General features: G+C 33.3%; 1 protein-coding gene across 3 annotated transcripts; it reads right to left on the minus strand.

The window, feature by feature from the left end:
- Positions 1 to 772: 772 nt before the first annotated feature.
- On the minus strand, positions 773 to 18927 carry LOC149075473 (KAT8 regulatory NSL complex subunit 2-like). 3 transcript variants are annotated; one of them, XR_016194000.1, is made up of 11 exons: positions 18847 to 18927; positions 15617 to 15668; positions 14334 to 14563; positions 11910 to 12142; positions 10798 to 10903; positions 9683 to 9846; positions 7193 to 7442; positions 5608 to 5752; positions 4644 to 4808; positions 2012 to 2141; positions 773 to 1060 (listed from the first exon to the last, which is right to left on the minus strand). XR_016194000.1 is itself a non-coding variant. In XM_089242833.1 (11 exons), exons 2-10 carry the CDS (start codon positions 15635 to 15637, stop codon positions 2064 to 2066), a joined length of 1392 nt encoding a protein of 463 aa, XP_089098959.1. In that variant the 5' UTR covers positions 15638 to 15668; positions 18847 to 18927; the 3' UTR covers positions 773 to 1060; positions 2024 to 2063. The 3 variants fall into 3 exon arrangements, 2 of the variants coding, with proteins under 2 accessions (XP_089098959.1, XP_089098960.1); XM_089242833.1 differs by having other exon boundaries at positions 2024 to 2141; XM_089242834.1 differs by lacking the exon at positions 18847 to 18927 and adding an exon at positions 18744 to 18762 and having other exon boundaries at positions 2024 to 2141.
- Between the last annotated feature and the right edge of the window lie 120 nt (positions 18928 to 19047).

A 19047-nucleotide genomic window follows, 5' to 3' on the forward strand; every position in this document is an offset into this window, starting at 1 on the left:
GTGTCACTAACAGTTACGGTTACAGTGAGAAAATATCAAATAGCAACACCAAGTTTTTTGTATTGGAATGCGATCTCCATACTGAAAAACACTAAATAGAATTGGAATGGCACCTGTAGCATGAAAATCCCTGGAGCTAGGCAAGGAATAAGTGAAAAGGACTTTGCCGTGCACCAGAGCATTAATGTTCGTTTCATTCGTCACACCGTTTCTTCGGCTGAGATCCCAGCCTGATTAGTCCTCCACAAGGTCATGTGGAAAATTGGTGAAACACAATAAAATGCTTTATTTTATGCTGCTTCTCTGTCCTTATTGGTTGTCCTCGCTTTTAGCCTATCTACCACCGGTGATTTTCATGCTACAGTTGCCGTTCAAACGCTATTTAGGGTTTTTCACAATGGAGATCACATTCCAATACAAAAAACTTGTTGTTGCCATTTGATATTTTCGAAATTTTCTCACTGTAACCGTAACTGTTAGAGTGACACTGTTGTTTTCCATATCATTCTTGAGCGCATACATCAAAATACCTTAAGCCAAAATTTCATTCAGTTTCTGTGAATGGTATGATAGTTAGGGGCCCATATGTCGGGATAGTTTTTATATAATTACCCTGTACTTTGTGGTGTCTCTCTCTCCCCCCCCCCCCTTCAAATACAGATTTCTAAGGAATTTCTTTTTGTATTTTGTTGAAACAGCTAAAAAAATATAATCACGTTCTTCCCCCTCCAAAACAATGACAAGTGAAAGGGGGGAAAAAACAAGACAATCATTTAAAAAATGCTTCAGTTTTTTTATGCAGAATGGAGTTTACAGATGGATAAACAATTCACTTTTTTTTCATATAAAAAGGAATTACTATGAACTAACGTAAAGTTCTTGTAACACATAGGAAACAGATGCATTTCAACTGAAATTGTTATCGATACAATTATGGTGTGCATAGGAGATTGGACATTTCATGTATGAAACATGAACACTTTTGAAGACAAATGACTAGCGAATAATTCATTCCTTTCTCCTACAAGGAGGTGAATCCATTACAACAGCATATTCTTGCCTATAAATGGAGGAGAAATTCCAATATGAGATATAGGTATTGGAGAAAACAATAGATGCAATCAAATACTTATTTGAAATATGTGTACAGATAGAGGATTTGACATAATGCTGGATGAGTCTAGTCACTTAAAGAATGCATGTCAGCAAAGACATCAAGTATAGTACAGTAGATTCAATAATTCAGCAGTGTGCTAATCTGGCTCGTCCAGTAATCCAGAGGTTTTCTTTTTCTTTTTTTTTCGAGCATAGGAGAGGAAAACATGTCACTGCATGCCTGCTCAGAAGTTTATATTATTTAAACAAACTTCCAATAATTAGATGATTTCAGTAATCTGGCATACCCTGGTCTGATATGTGCCAGATTAACGAGAGTCTACTGTACTACATTTTCGTTCATAATGTCATATTTTTTTGTCATAATAAATTTCATTTTGTATTTGCTGGCTTCAGTTACTGACCAATGAGTTAACAGTGAAAGTTTTAAAGACAAACGTAAAGATATTAAGAATCGTAATGGCATTCATCAATGAAAATGAGCTGGAATATACTGATGAATGCAAACAAATGGGAATTGTAAGAATAGCTTGGTTTAGTTAAAATAAATACTTTCACAGCGTTTGGCTTCAATTGCAAAACAAAAGCATTAAAAGACTGAGGCTAAAGAATTTTACAGCTTTTTTTTGTTGGATAAAAAACTGTCTAATGAAAAATTACAGATCTCTTTAATGCAAAATAAGTGTTATAAAACCACTTCCCTAAACTATTTACAATATGTATTGTTATAATTTTAAATACACAGAAAACCTTTTTTAAAAATATGGAACCTCTCAACAATGGTAACCCGCTAATAACAACCACATTTTTACACATCCATTAGTGGTCACTATTAGGAGGTTTCGCTGCATTACAAGACATATATTACCTGTACTTGATAAATAACATAGATTACCAAAAGTCTTACTTCAAGTTACAAGAATGGAAGAGGAAAAAAGTTTTCTGTTTTAAAATCTGTCAGAGCTGAAAAAATGAGTGCCATCATTCGACGTTGCTGAATCTGTTGATTCACCAGGTTCACCGAACTGTAAAAATTAAAAAAATGTATTGTATAGAATAAGCCCATTTTTACATTTTTTTTCTTAAATAAGACACCTGCAAAGAAATTGCTAGACGATAGCTGTACATGGTTTGAAACATGTAAAAGATGGAATTTCTTAAACATCTGTTTGTGAAATTTAATAGTAACTTTGTCTGTTGTAACCTTTGCTCAGTAGACCCACACTGATCTAGCACATATCAGACTAAGGTTATGTCAAATTACCAAATCAACCAAACTACCATTAAGTAAATGGGAAAAACTCATTTAAATTATATTAATTTCCATGCATATTTTTCTCCTCCACGCTCATAAGCAGTCTAGCTGTTTTGACAGATTATGTAGTCTACAAGGGCTAGGCAAGTCTCCAAAAACTTACATGCTAGACTTGAAATAATACACGACCATCTCAACATTTTATACGCTAGTGGATGAAAAAAAACCGAGGGCATATGGTTAAAAAAAAAAAGAAGAAAACTTACAGTGTCAGGATTTTTACATATATACATTGAGCGTGCCAGGCAATAGATTTGTCCAGCCCGAATAATCTACTGCATTTTTATTTTAACTTTTATACTTAGTTTCTGATGACAAAAATATTTTTGGAATATAATTAGTAAATATTTAACTTTCATATTATTAATTCATCATTTTTTTAATCTTTAACTATAATTTACTCATAGTTTTTGACTCATTTTTAATTTAAAATGCGAAAAAATAATCTCGATTCATATGTAGACTAGATTTTAAATTGTCTGAATATTATAAGGTCTGTTTACTGTTGACAAAAACTTGTTGAAAAATAGATTATTTAGTGAAAAACAGTCATCCCTCATTATTATAACAACCATTCCATTACAATGACTGGTAGGACAAGTTCCAAATATTTTCACATTAAAAACTATCATACAGTGGAACTTCAGTTAATGAGCAACTCTCATAACAAGCAAAAGTTTTGAACAAATTTTGACTCAGTAAAAGAGCAATGATTCGCATTATGAGCAAAAATTTTGCATTTTATTTACTTTTGCATTATCTTAACTGAGCTGATGGTTTTTTGCTTTTGCCCACACATGTACTGCCGGGATTATGAGTAATATTCTCCTCCACAGTTTCTGAGTAGTGTGCCTCACTCAGAAAAAACACATGAGCGAGCATGACTATTTATGTTACAAACTAGGTGTAGCATTGTAATTACGTGTATGTGTGTGGTTATGTATACGTGTTAAATTTTTTTTTTTTAATTTTGCTTGGAGAAAACTGTGCCCTGATTACATCACATGATTTTTTGGGGTACATTATGAACAGGTAAACAGGAGTAAAAATTGTTAAAATGATTTGAGGTTATGTTCCTTGGAGAAGACCATGGGACTGGAAGTGCATGAGGATGTCATTCAAGAACTAGTAGTAGAACATGGCAGGAGTTGACCGTAGATGAATTGATGGATCTCTTTTGAACGCTACAGCAAAAGTTTATATGGATGGTATCTCGTGTAAGGAAGAGAGAAATGAGATGTCCCTCACTTCAAATGAGATCCAAAAGATGTGTAGAATGTGGAAATCTGTATTGTGTATTATTTATTACATTATTGTGTTGTGTATTGTTCATTATGTTACATGTTATTGTGTTCTATTATTGATTGAATGCTGTTTTTATTAGTCACTGTTATGTGAATGAATAATTATGGAATGAATTATCAGAGTGTACCTTATTTCCGATGGGGAAGTTTGATTCGATTTATGAGCAATTCGGATAACAAGCACGTTGACGGAATGAATTAAGCTCATTAAATAAAGTTTCACTGTATATGTTTTCCTTTTATAATGACCATCTGATATAACATCAATTTTTGACAGACAAGATGGGTCATTATATAATGAGTGCAACTGAATTTAATTACATAACTACACCATTTTGATTAAGCACTATCAACCCGAAAATTGATATACTTAAAAATAACATAACATAAACATCAGCACTAGAGCTTGACGAATAAAAAAAAAAATTGTCTTATTTGTACGCGAGTGGCCCAGTGGTCAGATGCTCGTCTTCCACTATGAAGGTTGCCAGCAAGGTTCACGGGTTCAAATCAGAGCAAAGACATCAAAAACAAGTTCTTTACCTACCAAGCCAGGGGCAACCACGATGGAGATGGCAACTTCATTCCCCCACCCAACTCCACTCATTGGTAATTGCCATATGGCGATATATGACCAGAGTTGATGTGAGGTAAAGTAGTTAAATTTCTTAAGAGCCAACCAAGTATGGTTTTTGCCTTAAAAAAAAGGCATGTTTTTCAACTTTCTCAGAACTTATTAACCCTCCACACCTCTTCCGGCACTGTTATGAAATCAGGAAATTTTGTGTCATCCATATAAACCTTAATTCAGAGATCACATATAGAAAATTTTAGGCACCAACACTGATTTTTTAGTCACCATGGTGACCTGGTACACTTTTAAAGAACAAGGGAACTAACTGTCTTACTTGGTTCAATCCAAATAATGACCCAGGAGTAATCTCATCCAAGCCAAGGGAGGCTATGTCATCCATAGCTTGAAAATGATCAACATCCTCTTTTTCACACGGAAACACAGTATTTACACTTGCATATCCCACTGGTGGCTTAGAAAATATTGATGGAGCAAATGTCTAAAGATAGAACACGATCATTTATGATTAAAAATATATATATATATATATAACAAAATATACACTTCCCTGCTTTAAAAAAGATGCCTGAAAGTATCTAAAAAATTCCTTATTTCGTTTATGTGAGAATATTGAAAAGTACAGAACTTCCTGAATTACCAATTTAAGCCTTTGATAAAATTTGAGAAATATAAAATTAACATTTATAATTTGAAAAACCTGTGTTTTTTAATGGAACTTCTAACACATATATACTTGTATTAATATTACAATATATATAATTTCATCACACAGATGAGCATAAACCTGTGTATCACTACTATTTTCATACATTGAAGTTGAGACAAAAATCACATATTGTGCATGCAAAACCATTGTTTTTATCCCATTTTGTCTTTGTAATACAGTAAGACCTTGATACACGTCAATCATTTTTACCTTCAGCTCACCTATAACATTTGTTTTTGAAGGCCCCTTGCTAACATAATTAATAAACTGAGTTGACCATTGGCATACGCAGAATTTTCTCGAGGGGGGGGGGGGGTCCGATTTTTTTTCCTTTTCTGGGGGGGGGGTTTAAGTTTTTTTCTGTAAAATAGCACTATAATCTTGGCTCGGGGGGGGGGGGAGGATTAGAAACCCAAACCCCCTTTGCGTATGCCAATGGAGTTGGCTCGTAATTAAGTTACCCCCTTCCCGAGAATGGATTCCATTCAGTTCAGCACTCAGTTACAAGAAACAGAATTGGTCCTCATGATTAGAGAATATTCTTTAATGTACTTAAAGTCAATATACCCACCTTTTCATTAGTGGTGGAGACTGGTAGAGGATTTTGAACATGCACAATGCACCTGGAGTCATCTTCATATAAAGAAACTGGCTTCCTACAATCACCACTATTTCCTGGACAGTACTTGAATAAAACTTGCTTTGGATCTGAAGTAATATGTACAACTGTCATTAAGGATGAATATCTCATGCATCATCAAATTACACAACAAGTTTATCCAAGGCCAATGTGACTGTAAAATTACCATGTGAAAGAAATGAGTTCATTAAGCATCTCATTCGACTATTATGCATAATTTGATAATGGCAACTTATGAGGTAGAAATTTTTTACCTCATACAAAAGAAACAAATGATAAAAGTGCAAGTAAAATCATGAACTTGTTCCACATTTCAACACACAAGGTCTGTCCTCTAACCACTATGACACTGACCGCAGATTCCCCCCCCCCCCCCCCCGGACAGATTACCCAATCTTAACTCATGGTTTCTCAGTGAAAAAATTATGACTCAATCAGAATTCTGCTTTGGACTTATATGCAGGCATTCAGCATCATTCTGACCATAGAATCTGACTTATATGAACGTAATTTTGGGAGTCACAATTTGGTAAGTGTGATTCAGTTCAAGAAGATGAGTGCCAGAGTGGGATGGTGGTAAGATGCCTGTCTGCCACCGTGAAAGGTTGCCATCAGGTCCTAGGTTCGAAATAAGGGAAAAATAAAATAGATAAAAAGATATTTTCTATAACGAGCTTGAGGTGATCACCCATAGATGACGATTTCATTTCAAACCCAACTTGTTAATGGCAGTAACCTGAAGTATAGTGATATGGGCACAGTTGGTGAAGTGGTTCTAGAAGGGTGACAACCATAGTGTATGATGACAACTCCATGGGTTTTCCTTGCTATTTGTCTTGTTGTTAGTTTCTTTGTTCTTTTGTAATTAGATAGTTACTATAAAATACAGTATTTTTGCAATTCTGCCTGGAAAAGGCTAAGTATTTAGGGTTCATTCAAGTATTATGTCATCATGGATTGGGGGGGGGGGGGGGTTAAAAATGACTAAAAATTTGCTGACGTAATACTTGAACGGCCCCTTTATCTAGAGTTAACTCCCCTCCATATTTTATTCAAAAGGTAAACTACTCAGATTTTATAGTGATAAATTCTACATAAATAACGCACAGAAAGTGTTGCCCAAACTAAGATGAAATAAGCTACAATGCATTCAATTAAACTATTATTTGTTCCAGTAAATAAAAAATCAAAATGCAACTTGATTTGATAACATGCAATTTCTTTTTCAATCACATTAGAAATCAATTCATTAATATTCTCAGAACATTTTCAACATTCTCTTGAAAGCAGGGTTTTTTCACATTGTGTGTGAGGTGGGGGAGAACCTATAACTCTTTTTAGCTACTCAGTGAGACACTTTTTTTTAAGCATCACCTATATAAAATAGGACATGGAAAAGTGCATGTAGATTTTGGAACTCAAGAGGAGTCATCGCAACAAAAAGTATGAAAGCCTCTTCTACATAGAATGGTGAATAAAAATCAATATACATAATATACACTAAGAACCAGAAAGGATATGATCAGTGCAGTAGTTTGATAACACCAGTGCTTCATTTGTACACCGGCTTTCATTTTCAGTAAAAGCGCAAGACTTTTGTTTTGTAGCAACAGCCTTCAGTTTGCTATCACAAAGACTTTGTTTCTTCTGCATAAGCTTTCTTCGCAATATAGCCTCAGACCCAGAATGTTTATGGTACTTAAGCAAAGCTATAAGCTGTTCTCTCATCTTCTTCTCTTCCTTCGCCAATTTATTAATTCCAGCACCTGAAAGAGTATCAGAACAAAAATTATTGTCACGATTGACAAAGCTGATTTAAGATCCATTTTAAAGTGATAAAAATGGATTTTAAATTACTGAATCAAAATTTTTCAGCAAAATTCAAAAAGTAATGTTTAACAAGTATTTACAATCTATATATATAAAATTGTTTGTATGTATGTGTGTGTTCTCTATAGAAATCTACAATTTTACATCCATCGTCGCCAAATTTTACATATATGGGGACCCCCTACCTGAATGATAGGCTACTTCAAAAGTTTGTCAGAGCTGGGCAAATGCCAAAAATGGGTGAAAAACTGTCGGGCAGCACTCTGCCTCAAAAATCACTTTCAAAATGTTTACTTTGGTTACTGTGGTTCTCTATCAATGCGTTTCAGACACTTATATACCTTTACAATGGTTTATCACTTCTTTAATCCTGTCAGTATATGTATAACAGCTTATATGCCTTTATAGTGGTTTGTCACTTTTTCAAACCTCCCAGCAATTGCTGGGTATTATAGCTAGTATTAAATAAAATATAAGTAAAACTCTTCAGTACGGGCATATTTAATATGAAATCACAGCTGAATACAAGTTAATTGCATCACAATTTTCACGACAAGCGATAAAAAATTAGTTTTTTTTTTGTGCGAGTAAATTTTCTGTATCAAATTTAACATAGCAAAAGCACAATTAAAAACAATTTTTACTAACCTTTTTTTTATTAGTGTATAATAGTTAAATTTACCCTGTAAATACTAGTGTGTGTGTGTGAATTCTTTTTTTTTTTCAAAAATAGGTCAATGGATGATTGCAAAAGGGAACTGTATGACAGGCATGAGATAAAAATACCAGTGAATTTTTATGTAGCATGAGCTTTTGTCATTCCCCAAATATTTTGAGGGCTGACTTTGCAAACTGGTCAGACACAATATATTTGTTACATGGCTTACACTACAATTGCAAACATTACATAGTTATGATTCTGTGCTCAGATGGGGAAAGAGTCACTTTTCCCACAAAAATTGAGTTCTCATTCCAGAGTCGTTTTGGAAGGTGGCAAAATTTCGTTTTTCTCTTTCAGTTTATGAGAATATAACGGAGGCAAATTGTAATTAGTGAAAAGGCCAAAGTATCACATTTTGTCAAAATATTGTTTGTAAATTTGCTACTGGAAATTTTGAAAATGTGACTTATATAACATTTTTCCATCTGAGCAAAGAATTATAAAGAGAACAAAAGCTCAATTGCTTTTCGATCACTCTATTTAAGCAGTATTGGACCACTAATTTGACAATACAGGTAATTAAATTTTATTGCTACTAGTTAACTCTTTGTGCACTGAGAAATCTGAAAGTCAGACTTAACATTCAGAAATGACAGCTGCTCTGATGCAAACTTAAAAATAAATTATACTTCATTTAATTACAATTAATTAATAATTGATAATAATTAGAGACTATTGTTAATAATTAGAGACAATAATTTATAATCAAGAAGGTATAGAAGGAATCACAAGTAAAAAATCTATTATAAATATATGTCCCAGCATTGATTTTGGAAGCATAAAACAACTAATAGTTCATAAGTCTGATAAAAATGCACTTGAAAAACGTTCTGGTCGTTGTTACTAAATTACTTAAAAAATGCTTTATCTATCAAGTAAAGGACATTTCAAAATGGGGTTTTGTCACCTTTGCCATACCTCTTAACTATACAAAAAGCTGAATAGCGGACTATACTTTGTGCATCTGAGCATTTTGCACAGGGCCTTTTGAAGTCAAAGATAATATACACAGAAGTCTGTCATATTGACAACAAATTTGCAGAGAAAAAACATTGTTGGTAAAAAAGTTCAACATTAGCTCTTTAATGATCATTTGCAAATTATTAGCAATAGCAAGATTTTCGTTATAACAGACTTTTACTATATATATATATATGCAGAACTGCCAGTTGGTTAAAAATGGATTTTTTTTAAGCAGGACATATGTCCCGTTGCTGTACAAAGAGTTAGTACAACTACTTAACAACAGTGATTGTACGGCCTGTGTTAATTATTTTTCCCAACAATTTTTCTATAAAACACATTTTCTACTTGATGGGAGTGGTGAAATTTTTTGAGAAAAAAACTCATATGTTCCTAAATGGACTAAACTGGCCTTTCTCATTTGATAGGTCAAGGAAATGAGCTTTGATTTCACAAAAGCGTAAAAAAAAAGTACAACAATATTTTCATTACCTGGAATTCTTTTTTCATTTTTGCTTCGAAGCAAATAGTCTCGCCGTCTTTCTTTAAGAAAGTATTGAAGCAGTTTGAACTCTTCCAGATACCTGGAGTGCAGCTGAACAAGTTTGTCATAATATATCTTGATCACTTCTTCATATGTGTAAACACCTGCATGTCTGAAGATAAAAACTATTTTCAGAAAAAAAATGATTCTGAATACATTTACTAAGACAGTCATAGGAATAAATGAAAATTTAGTAATTAGTTTAGGGCACAAGGTCAGAATTTCATTATTCGAAATGTCTGGCTTAGAAATCTATATTGCTATTTGTTTTACTCTCATGAAGATAATTTTCCTGTGTATAATTAAAGTATGCATTTCAAACCCTAGATGAACGATCACCCTTCTTTTATGGACAATTTTTTTTTGTCCCAGCGGTGTCTGCAAAAGAGAGGTTATACTGTACTAGTCAAAAGTACTGAAGGATGTTTAGAGGTGTCGCCAGTTTGATCTTTTATGTGTACAAAGCTTTTTCCTTTTGTATGTTTCATGCTTATCAGTCAAACATTTCTTGTCAAGTTGGAACATTTTAAAAGAATATTCTTGGTCATAACTAGGATTACTTCGAAACTGAGATACTTGTAGGTCAAGTTACCAGTGTTATCTGAAAAAATAATTTTGAGAGTAATTTCACTTCTGTTCAAGATTTTAAGGGGTAATTTTGTAATAAAAGAGAAGGGATATATTTTTGTGGAAAACACAGAAATAACTATTAAAAATTTCCTAAAATTTGAAGTAGTATTTTCACTCATCAAAATTTTGAGTAAAATTGAATTTTGATGTGTGAGTCATGTATCTAGATGGATATGGGCAAACACTGCTCACTTTGCATTTGGCACTATACATTGTCATTATATTTTTAATTTTTTTTGTCTCGCAGCAATGCATGTACCCCTTTACAGCCCTTATTCTCGGATAATGTAAAAATATAAGAATGCATTTGTATACATATGCAGGTGGTGATATATATATATCAAATTTAATATACAAACTTTCAACTGCATTTTATGCTATATTAGAATGGACATGAATACATATTCAATCAAACACACATGAATGCACCTACTTAAGAGGATCATCTGTATCACTCTCATCCATGTCAGATTCACTCTCATCAGATTGTCCAAGCCATGTTTCAGATACCTGAGTTTTCCTTTCTTCTACAGATGAACCTAAAATTTGAAAAAATCTGATCAAAAATTAAATATATTTTGAGATTGGAAAATGGATTAAGAAACCTGAATGTGATGAAATTATGAACAGAACCCAGTGTGTAATGTTAAAAAGTATAATGAAAATGTTGGTGGAGATAAATTAAACCAGATCACCAATTAATACATATACACAGTGTGAAGCACCTATGTAATATAATCCAGGGACTGGAGAAATGTACCAACATACCATTATAATGCAATTATCATTATAGATATATTAACACCATGAAAAGTGCATCAAAACCAGATATTAATATCATTATACATAGGATTTTCACTGTGTATGCATTAATGTTTCAATGATTTTCAAGCATGACTTGTATAATTACAAAAGAACTACATTTTATTCACATTCTTTTCAAAAGAACAAAGTAACTAACTAAGCCTTGCCCTATCCTTTCATAAAATTTTATTGATATCTAGGCAGACATGCTACCATTGGCAAGAACCCTCTCAGCAGCAATGAATGTTGAGCTTAACCACAGGACGGTGGGAGGAGGCGGGGGGGGGGGGGGGGTGCTTGTCTTGATTTTTTTTTTTTTTGGCTAAAAATGAAAATGGCTTTGAAGGGAAATTTTTATGGCCATGTAGAGAGGGCATTCAACAAAATGTGATGCTAGTTATAAAAGGTATTTAAAAAAAGGAGTGCCATTTTATAGTGTGTTCAAGAAATTTATGAATGTTTTAAAACATATACAAAGAGAAGTCGCCATTGGGCATCAAAGTAAAAATTGGAATGTATATGCAAAATTCAGTTTTTTTCATAGAGGTAGTCTCAGAACTTTTTTAACATAGACAAAGAAATATATACTCATATACACTGCTGAAATCAGTTTTTTTTTTTGCAAAAAAAATAATTAAATATTAGAAAACGTGCATTTAGTGGGAGTGGCTTAGAAAATAGAGCAATTAAAAATCATTAAAATTTAAGCATCTTCTGAATAAACTTGAATAAAATCATTACCAATGTACTGAATATTATCATCTCGGTCCATAACAGGCTCATCTCTAAGCAATTTCTTTAGCAAAGCTAGTTCATGGTCAGGATCATAGTTTGGATCATGATTGCCATCTTGACAGTAACGTTCAAATAGGGACAGAATTGAATGAAGCAAATTTTCTGGATTTCTTTTTTTAACTTGAGGCGCTGGTGGTAATTTGGCAAGTTGAGCTTGCTTTAGATGCCAGGGGCACAAACTGCATGAAAAAATAGAATTAAATAAACACACAAAATTTAAAGGAAAAACTTGCAAAATTATAATTGAGATTCAAGGTATAATAGTAACATATTTTTTTTATTTACAGTAATTTATTTTGATATGAAATGAAGTTGTACAATTCATGGGTAATTGACTATAGGACATATTATTATTCAACTTTTATTATCTGCAAATGTGAACAAATGGGAATCAACTGTGAAAAGATGGCTAGAGTTGCTAGAGATGGCTAGAGATGGCTGTGGCTAGAGTTGAAATGATTGCTTCACAATTATATTTTACCAGTTAAAAATATCAAAAAAAATTTAAATGGTTTTATAAGTAGATGTTAGGTTCAAAGCTAATGAATACCAGAGAATTTATATCTACCATAATATTCTGCTTCATATGGAGATTGCAATTGATAGCTATATAGTAGCTTTTCTAATTCTTTAAGCAAAATTTAGAGTTTTCAAGGTTTCCCCCCCCCCCATAGGTTTCTATGGAAAATCATTTTATTCATTCAGAGTATTGCCCAAAAATTTAAAGATAAGTTTTTTTAAACTACAGAGGAATGCTATGAAAATGACAAAAACTGACCCGAAGGCTAAAATGAACAGCTTCAAAATTGGATAGATGAGAATTTACAGGAAGACAAGATACTGAAGAGAGATTTTTTTTATTTTTTACTATGTACACAATCAACACCAGCTAGTTTTAAGTCTGCTAAAGCTGGAGTTGACTCAACCCAGTCAAGTTCGTAGGTGTTCCCATCCATTTGTGATTTAGTCAGCTCATTTTTGTCTGATACATGCAGATAAAAAAAGATAAGCTCCTAGAATGCCAAACTGTTCAGTTTGATGCTAAGGGGCTGTTCAAGTATTATGTAAGCAAATTTTTAGTCATTTTTGACCCCTCCTACCACTTGTAAGCAAAAGTCAGCAAAACTCTGACCCCCCCCCCCCCTTGTCAGCAAAATTTTGTCATCAGCTCTGCCCCTCTGAATCTAACACATATTGGTGGGATCAGAGACGTTCACGGGGGGGGGCTTGCATTTTTTCAAATGCATTTGTTGCTCTCCGAATCTTTCGTTTTACATGAAATGGTTCAAAAACTTTCAGCAATAGAAGTAGAGGTACATCCGGAAAAAGATTCTGAAATGAGCATGAATTAATCTGGCTCAAGTGACAGTAATTCTGATGATGATTGCGCTAAAATTTAACTCACGTGGCTGTGTTAGGTTAGAATGTGGATCTATATCAACGAAAATATTTGTAAGCCAAATCCATATTCATTCAGTGTAAATATTATTAGTGAGGATATTTCAGCATAATTAATATATCAATGTTCTTTAAGCTATACTTCAGTTTGTAAGGAACTGCTGAATTCACATCGGAATAAAAAAACTGTTTTTTCCCCATTGACTCTGAATAGTTTCATGGACTTCTGTGATTTTTATTATTTTGCTTCATTTATTTTTTCTATATATATAATATAATTTTAGGACAATATAATGATATCATCGAGAGTAATATACAGTGAAATCTTGATATGAATATACTCATCGGATCAAGGAAAAATATCATTGTATAGAGCAGTTTAACATTAGAATATAAGCATTTTCAAACAAGACTTGAAAAAAAACATTGTTGTAGTGGGATTTATCGTTATATTGATTATTGTTGTAGCGATATCATTGTTCCACTGTATACTACACTTTTGGTAATGAATAGATTTCAAATTTCACGAGTCCAATCAATTGTAAAAGATGCATCATTGTCTTTCAAGGAAAAACTTTACTTAAGTCATTGTAATCAATTTTAAAGTAAAAGAAATACATTTTTACCAAATCAGAGACATCGCGAGTAGAAAATGCTATCCTCCAATACTGAAGGAGTGGGTTTCCCTTATCTGTATCTTCCTCTGAATATTCAGAGAAAAAACTATGCTTGTTTTCAGAGGGGGAATGGATATAGTACCAAATTTTCCCTTTTATTCTTATATTGTTATAATTGGCACAGATATGTATCAGATTTCTGATAAGCATGAGTAGATAGTACTGCCCCTGTGGTCTGTAGCAATACTTAGAAATTAAGGGCAAAGGCAAAGCATTTAAATATTATACTATATTTAAATACTATAGCTAGCTATGAGTTAATTTATAATTACTACAGTGTATTAAGCAAGTTTACCTTTCTCGCTTTTCATTTTTTGGAGCCGCATTGGTGCATCTTCTTTGGTTGAGTGGATGAATAAAAGTGCATTGACGAAAAGGAGCATCTTCATCAACTAGGATATGCGATATACAGTAGTCGTATCCTTCTAGTCGAGGCCTAAGACAATGACGATGCATATATTTACACAAAGGCTTATCTGCTGATGCTCTATATTTTTTGGATGCAGGAACTCGTTTGACTGAACCCTAGACAGAAGAAAGTTTTAAAAAAAAAATAGAACAAAGAGAAAAATCTTGAAACTACGGATATTGTCAATTTCCATAGTTTCAATATAGATAAAACGCACAAGGCTTTATCTCACATACAAATACAAATGCAACGCCACAACAGGCAAAATGCCCAACGAGGTGACTGATAAAAAGATGCCCATAAAAATATGGATGTCATATATTTCAAAAATACAGCAACCCAATTAAAAATGCAATTAACACAAATATTAAACAATATATACACATGATAAAATATTATACAACGCCCATAAAGAATAATTATGGTTGTCTTATTCTAAGAATTGATAACTTCTCGATTTACCCCAACATGTTTATATGACTAATATCTTAAATAATTGCACATTATTTTCAGAATATAGTAAAAGCAGGGCTTGACTTGACAAATTGGAAAAAATTTAAATGCCAGCAAAATTTCCTAGGCGCTAAGCATATTTTCCACAACAAAATTAATCCAAAGCAATTTATTCTTTCACTTAGGGACCCCTTTCCATGCTATCAGACACATTAACATAATTTCAGATAAGTCTCTGCTGTCTTCGGACTTAAATTTAGTTACAATACAAAAAAAGGCACTATTATCAATTTTTTAGTTACATGATGACCTGATGCCTAGGATTTAGCTTTGCTACAGAATTGTGCTCAAGGAACAGCAGAAAAGTATCATCATACAGGATTTATCGTACAATTTATTAACACAATGAAAAGTGTACTGGTACTGAAAAGTAATACTGTTACATAAGCGATTATTATTGTAGAGAAGCGATTCCCAACATGGGCGTTAATGTCTCCTGGGAGGGGGGGGGGGTGATGGAATGTCCAGGAGGGGGGGTGGTAGAAGCTAAGGGTATGACAGGTTTCTATGGGTTAGATTGCGTTGGGGAAAAAAATTTCTGAAAGAGGGGACAAATAAAGGGTGATGGGACAAATAAAGGTTGGGAAACTATGTTGTAGAGGATATCATTATACAAGATTCTCACTACATTGGATCAACAAAATAATAATACTCACAGTTTTCCCCATCCTGTGCATACTTATAAGACTTCAATAAAATCTGAAAATACTGAAATAAATATATAATAATAGTATTATTGAAAGAAATATTCCTTTTTAGATACACAGTGAATATAATTCATGAGAAATTGCTTCATTGATTGTAGAAAGAGAATATAAGAATTTTAAGTACAGTCGATGCTTGTTTCTATGAACCAGCACAGACTTTAAAATTGGTTTGTCAAAACCAAAAGTTCATAAATGGAAGAAAAAGTGAAAAAAATGGAAGAAAAAGTGAAAAAAATGTGAGAAATGAAAAATTAGTTGATCACACACAATTATTTGATAATTCCAAAAAAAAAAAAAAAAAAAAACCTTGCTTGTTTTTCATCATTACATTTGGCTGTAATTTCAGTCAGTAATCAATGATTTTAGCTTCCCCTTATTTCCATTTCAGGGATCTGTCCAGCCAAAATTTGGGTTCGTTTTCCAGACCCTTCACAAAAATCTGATTTGAAAAACGGACCCTTTACAAAATATAAATTAATGAAACCATAAATTTGACATTATATTTCTTTTGTAATAAATTAACAATTTTAAGGGAAGAGAAATAATCTAATATTTCACAAAATTAATGACAACAGCTCGGATTTCTGTCTTTGCATATATAAATAATTTTTTTTTTGCATATTTCCTATTTTTACGTGATAGAGCATATTTTCCCAATTTTAAGGCATATTTTGCAAATTTTTCATAATTTTTGATAAAAAGTCAATTTTTTCCTTGCTATTCTAAACCTGTTTCAGACTCGTTTTCTCGGTTCCCACCTCCGACGAGAGCTCTTAGGGCTAGGATTTTTATGCACTAAAAAAAATGAAACGTCGTCGCTGATTGGTAAAAAACCCAAAATTCAGGTTTTTCAACCAATCAGCAATGACACTAAATTGTTAGAGCATAAAAAAGTGTGTGGTTGTAAATAGATTAATCATCTGAATCAGTGTCTGTGATAGTAACTCGGGGGGAAAAATTGGCTAAAATTGGTAAATGAGGGAATTTTTTAACATTTGTGGGAAATTTCAAGTTTTTCAAATTAAAAGGATTATTTATTTTAATTTTGCGAAATGCTTTCCTAAAGCTAAATACAGTACTTGGCTAGGTATTGTCACTGATAGATGGCAGCACATTAATTCTGAATTTTTAGGGGAAAACTTAAACAAAAAATTTCTGTTCATACAATAAGTAATGGTTTAAAATAATTTAGACAGCATCAACACTATTATTATCATATTATTTCACTAAAAACTAATGTTATTTGAGATAGGAATGAAAAAAATTTTTAGGACATTTTTTTGTTTTATAGTGCATATTTAGTTTTTCAAGAGCATAAATGCATATGTTATAGAGCATATTTTAGAAATTTCTAAAATATAAAAATCTTAGCCTTATTAATGACCCTTTTCACAAAAATAAGGAAAATTTTCACAAAAACAGGACTCTACAGAAAAGTCTGGACAGACCTCTGCATTCATTGGTGAAAGTTGTATCCACAGCTGCACTTTCTCTGCTTAATATCTGAAAAGTCAGGCCGTGTCTTTTCTTGAATTTCTGCTGCCATCTATCTGATCTTTTTAAATACTCCAATTTTAATTTTGAGGCAAATAATTTCACTTGTTGTTTCAAAAGGTTTCCGTCAATTGGAATTTTTACCTCTCATTTTTCTCAGCCAAGCAACAAGTACCTTTTCAAGCTCCAGAAACCTTGATTTTCTAAAATAGTTTCAGCAGGGTGGGACCCAGCTGGATCCACTTGCAGCAGAAATGAACGTTTGCAGATCTGTGATTAGAGAACTTTTGTACAATGTACCTTTAGATAATTTCTATCTTGGCAAGAGAGTTCACACATTAATTTCTTCCTAAATCTTTTTTTTATATTTACTGTGTGTGTGTCAAGCACAATCTTTTTCATTTCATTGAAATTGTGAAGTGGAAAGTTAACGAACGTCATATATCATACCATTTCTCAAACCACCAATCATACGTAATGTACAAAGGGTGAATTATATTGTGAACGCATCCTCACTTCAAGGTCAAGCATGCAACCTATCGAATGTGGATTTTCATATTGGTGAACCCTTAACTTCCCTCCACTTTTATTGACCCTCACCCCCCAGAGAGTGAGGGTCCAGGTCAGTCATTGACCATGCCACTTGAAGAACAAGTAATTAGGTTGAAGAACAACCAAATGACTGATTTAAGACATGCAACCATGTGAGTGATCAAAAGAGTGACCTAAAGAACAAAATACCAGGTAAGTGAATGACGGAATGACTCACCAAGAAAGTGTGCAAGCAAGCGAGTGACTAAAAAAGTGTGCAAGCATGTGCAGGGCCGCAACTAGATGCTTGGTCAGCCAAGCCAAGCATGCATTTTGGTGCTCCCTCGTAATGTTGAAGTTAAAGAGTGAAATTTGCATCCCTTCTAGTCTAGCACCTGGGGCACCAGACCTCTCTTAGTTGCGACCCTGACCATGTGAGTGATCACTAAAGTGCACAAGCATAAGAGTAACCAAAAGAGTGACTTAGAGACAGAATCATATTTACAGAGAGCGGAGCAAGATATATTCTAGGCCAGAGGGGGTTCTTAAACTCTTTCCACCCGAGACAAACCTTTCCCCCTATTCAATGTTTATCCGCAAGCTTCGCTTGCTCCCCTGAGCTGTTTAACAAAGAATATTTTCGAAAAACCTCTGTCAGGGTCACCGCTCCGTGGCGCGCCCCTGACAAGGGTTGGAGATGCACCGGGATACACAGTTTGAGAACACCTGGTCTAGGAACTAGATTCTAGGGCAGCAAATTCGAAGAATGAGTGGTCAGACTAGAACAAGGAAAGGGCGGCAAAACTCGTAGCCTCTATGTTTATAGTCATTATCTCTGTAAAGAAGCAATAAAAACGTTCATCAAGAAAAAACAATTGAATTTCGAATATCCAAAGGTAGTCAAATGGTTATCTAACACTATCACATCTAATACATTGGATCAATATCTTGTGATAATTGAGCATCACATTTGATTTTTTTTCTCTTCACTACTTTATTGTGCTGTTTTTGAAAGGAAGACAAAGAAAAAGGATTTTATCAATATAAAAACCTTGAATGAGAACTTTTCCACCATTAATGCTAAAATGAATAGTCAAAATAATCATTTTTAAAATGTAAACACTTCATAATTGAAGGGATGAAGAGAAACTTACCAGCTTGTGTGTAAATGACCAGCCGAGTTTGAACACCTTTCAAAACAAACATGCGTTGCACTGATGAAATTTCATTTCCACGGACTTCAGTCAGCCTAATTCGATTGGTCAATATATAATCTTATATGACGTCATACTAAAATGATGATGCAAATGTTAGCGGGGACTAAATTAACTTTCTTCTATTTATATAAATAAAGA

Source organism: Pholcus phalangioides, unplaced genomic scaffold (assembly GCF_987345545.1).
Source record: "Pholcus phalangioides strain wild (caught in Gottingen) unplaced genomic scaffold, Ppha-v1.0 ptg000015l_1, whole genome shotgun sequence".
Classification (NCBI taxonomy): Eukaryota; Metazoa; Arthropoda; class Arachnida; order Araneae; family Pholcidae; genus Pholcus; species Pholcus phalangioides.

Excerpts from the sequence above, each read along its gene's own strand:
- LOC149075473 (XM_089242833.1), bottom strand. The coding sequence starts at position 15,637 with ATGCACAGGATGGGGAAAACT. Across the intron at positions 14,564-15,616 it reads TGCACAGGATGGGGAAAACT|GGTTCAGTCAAACGAGTTCC; the intron begins GTGAGTATTATT and ends TCTTCTGTCTAG. Across the intron at positions 7,443-9,682 it reads AAATGAAAAAAGAATTCCAG|GTGCTGGAATTAATAAATTG; the intron begins GTAATGAAAATA and ends ATACTCTTTCAG.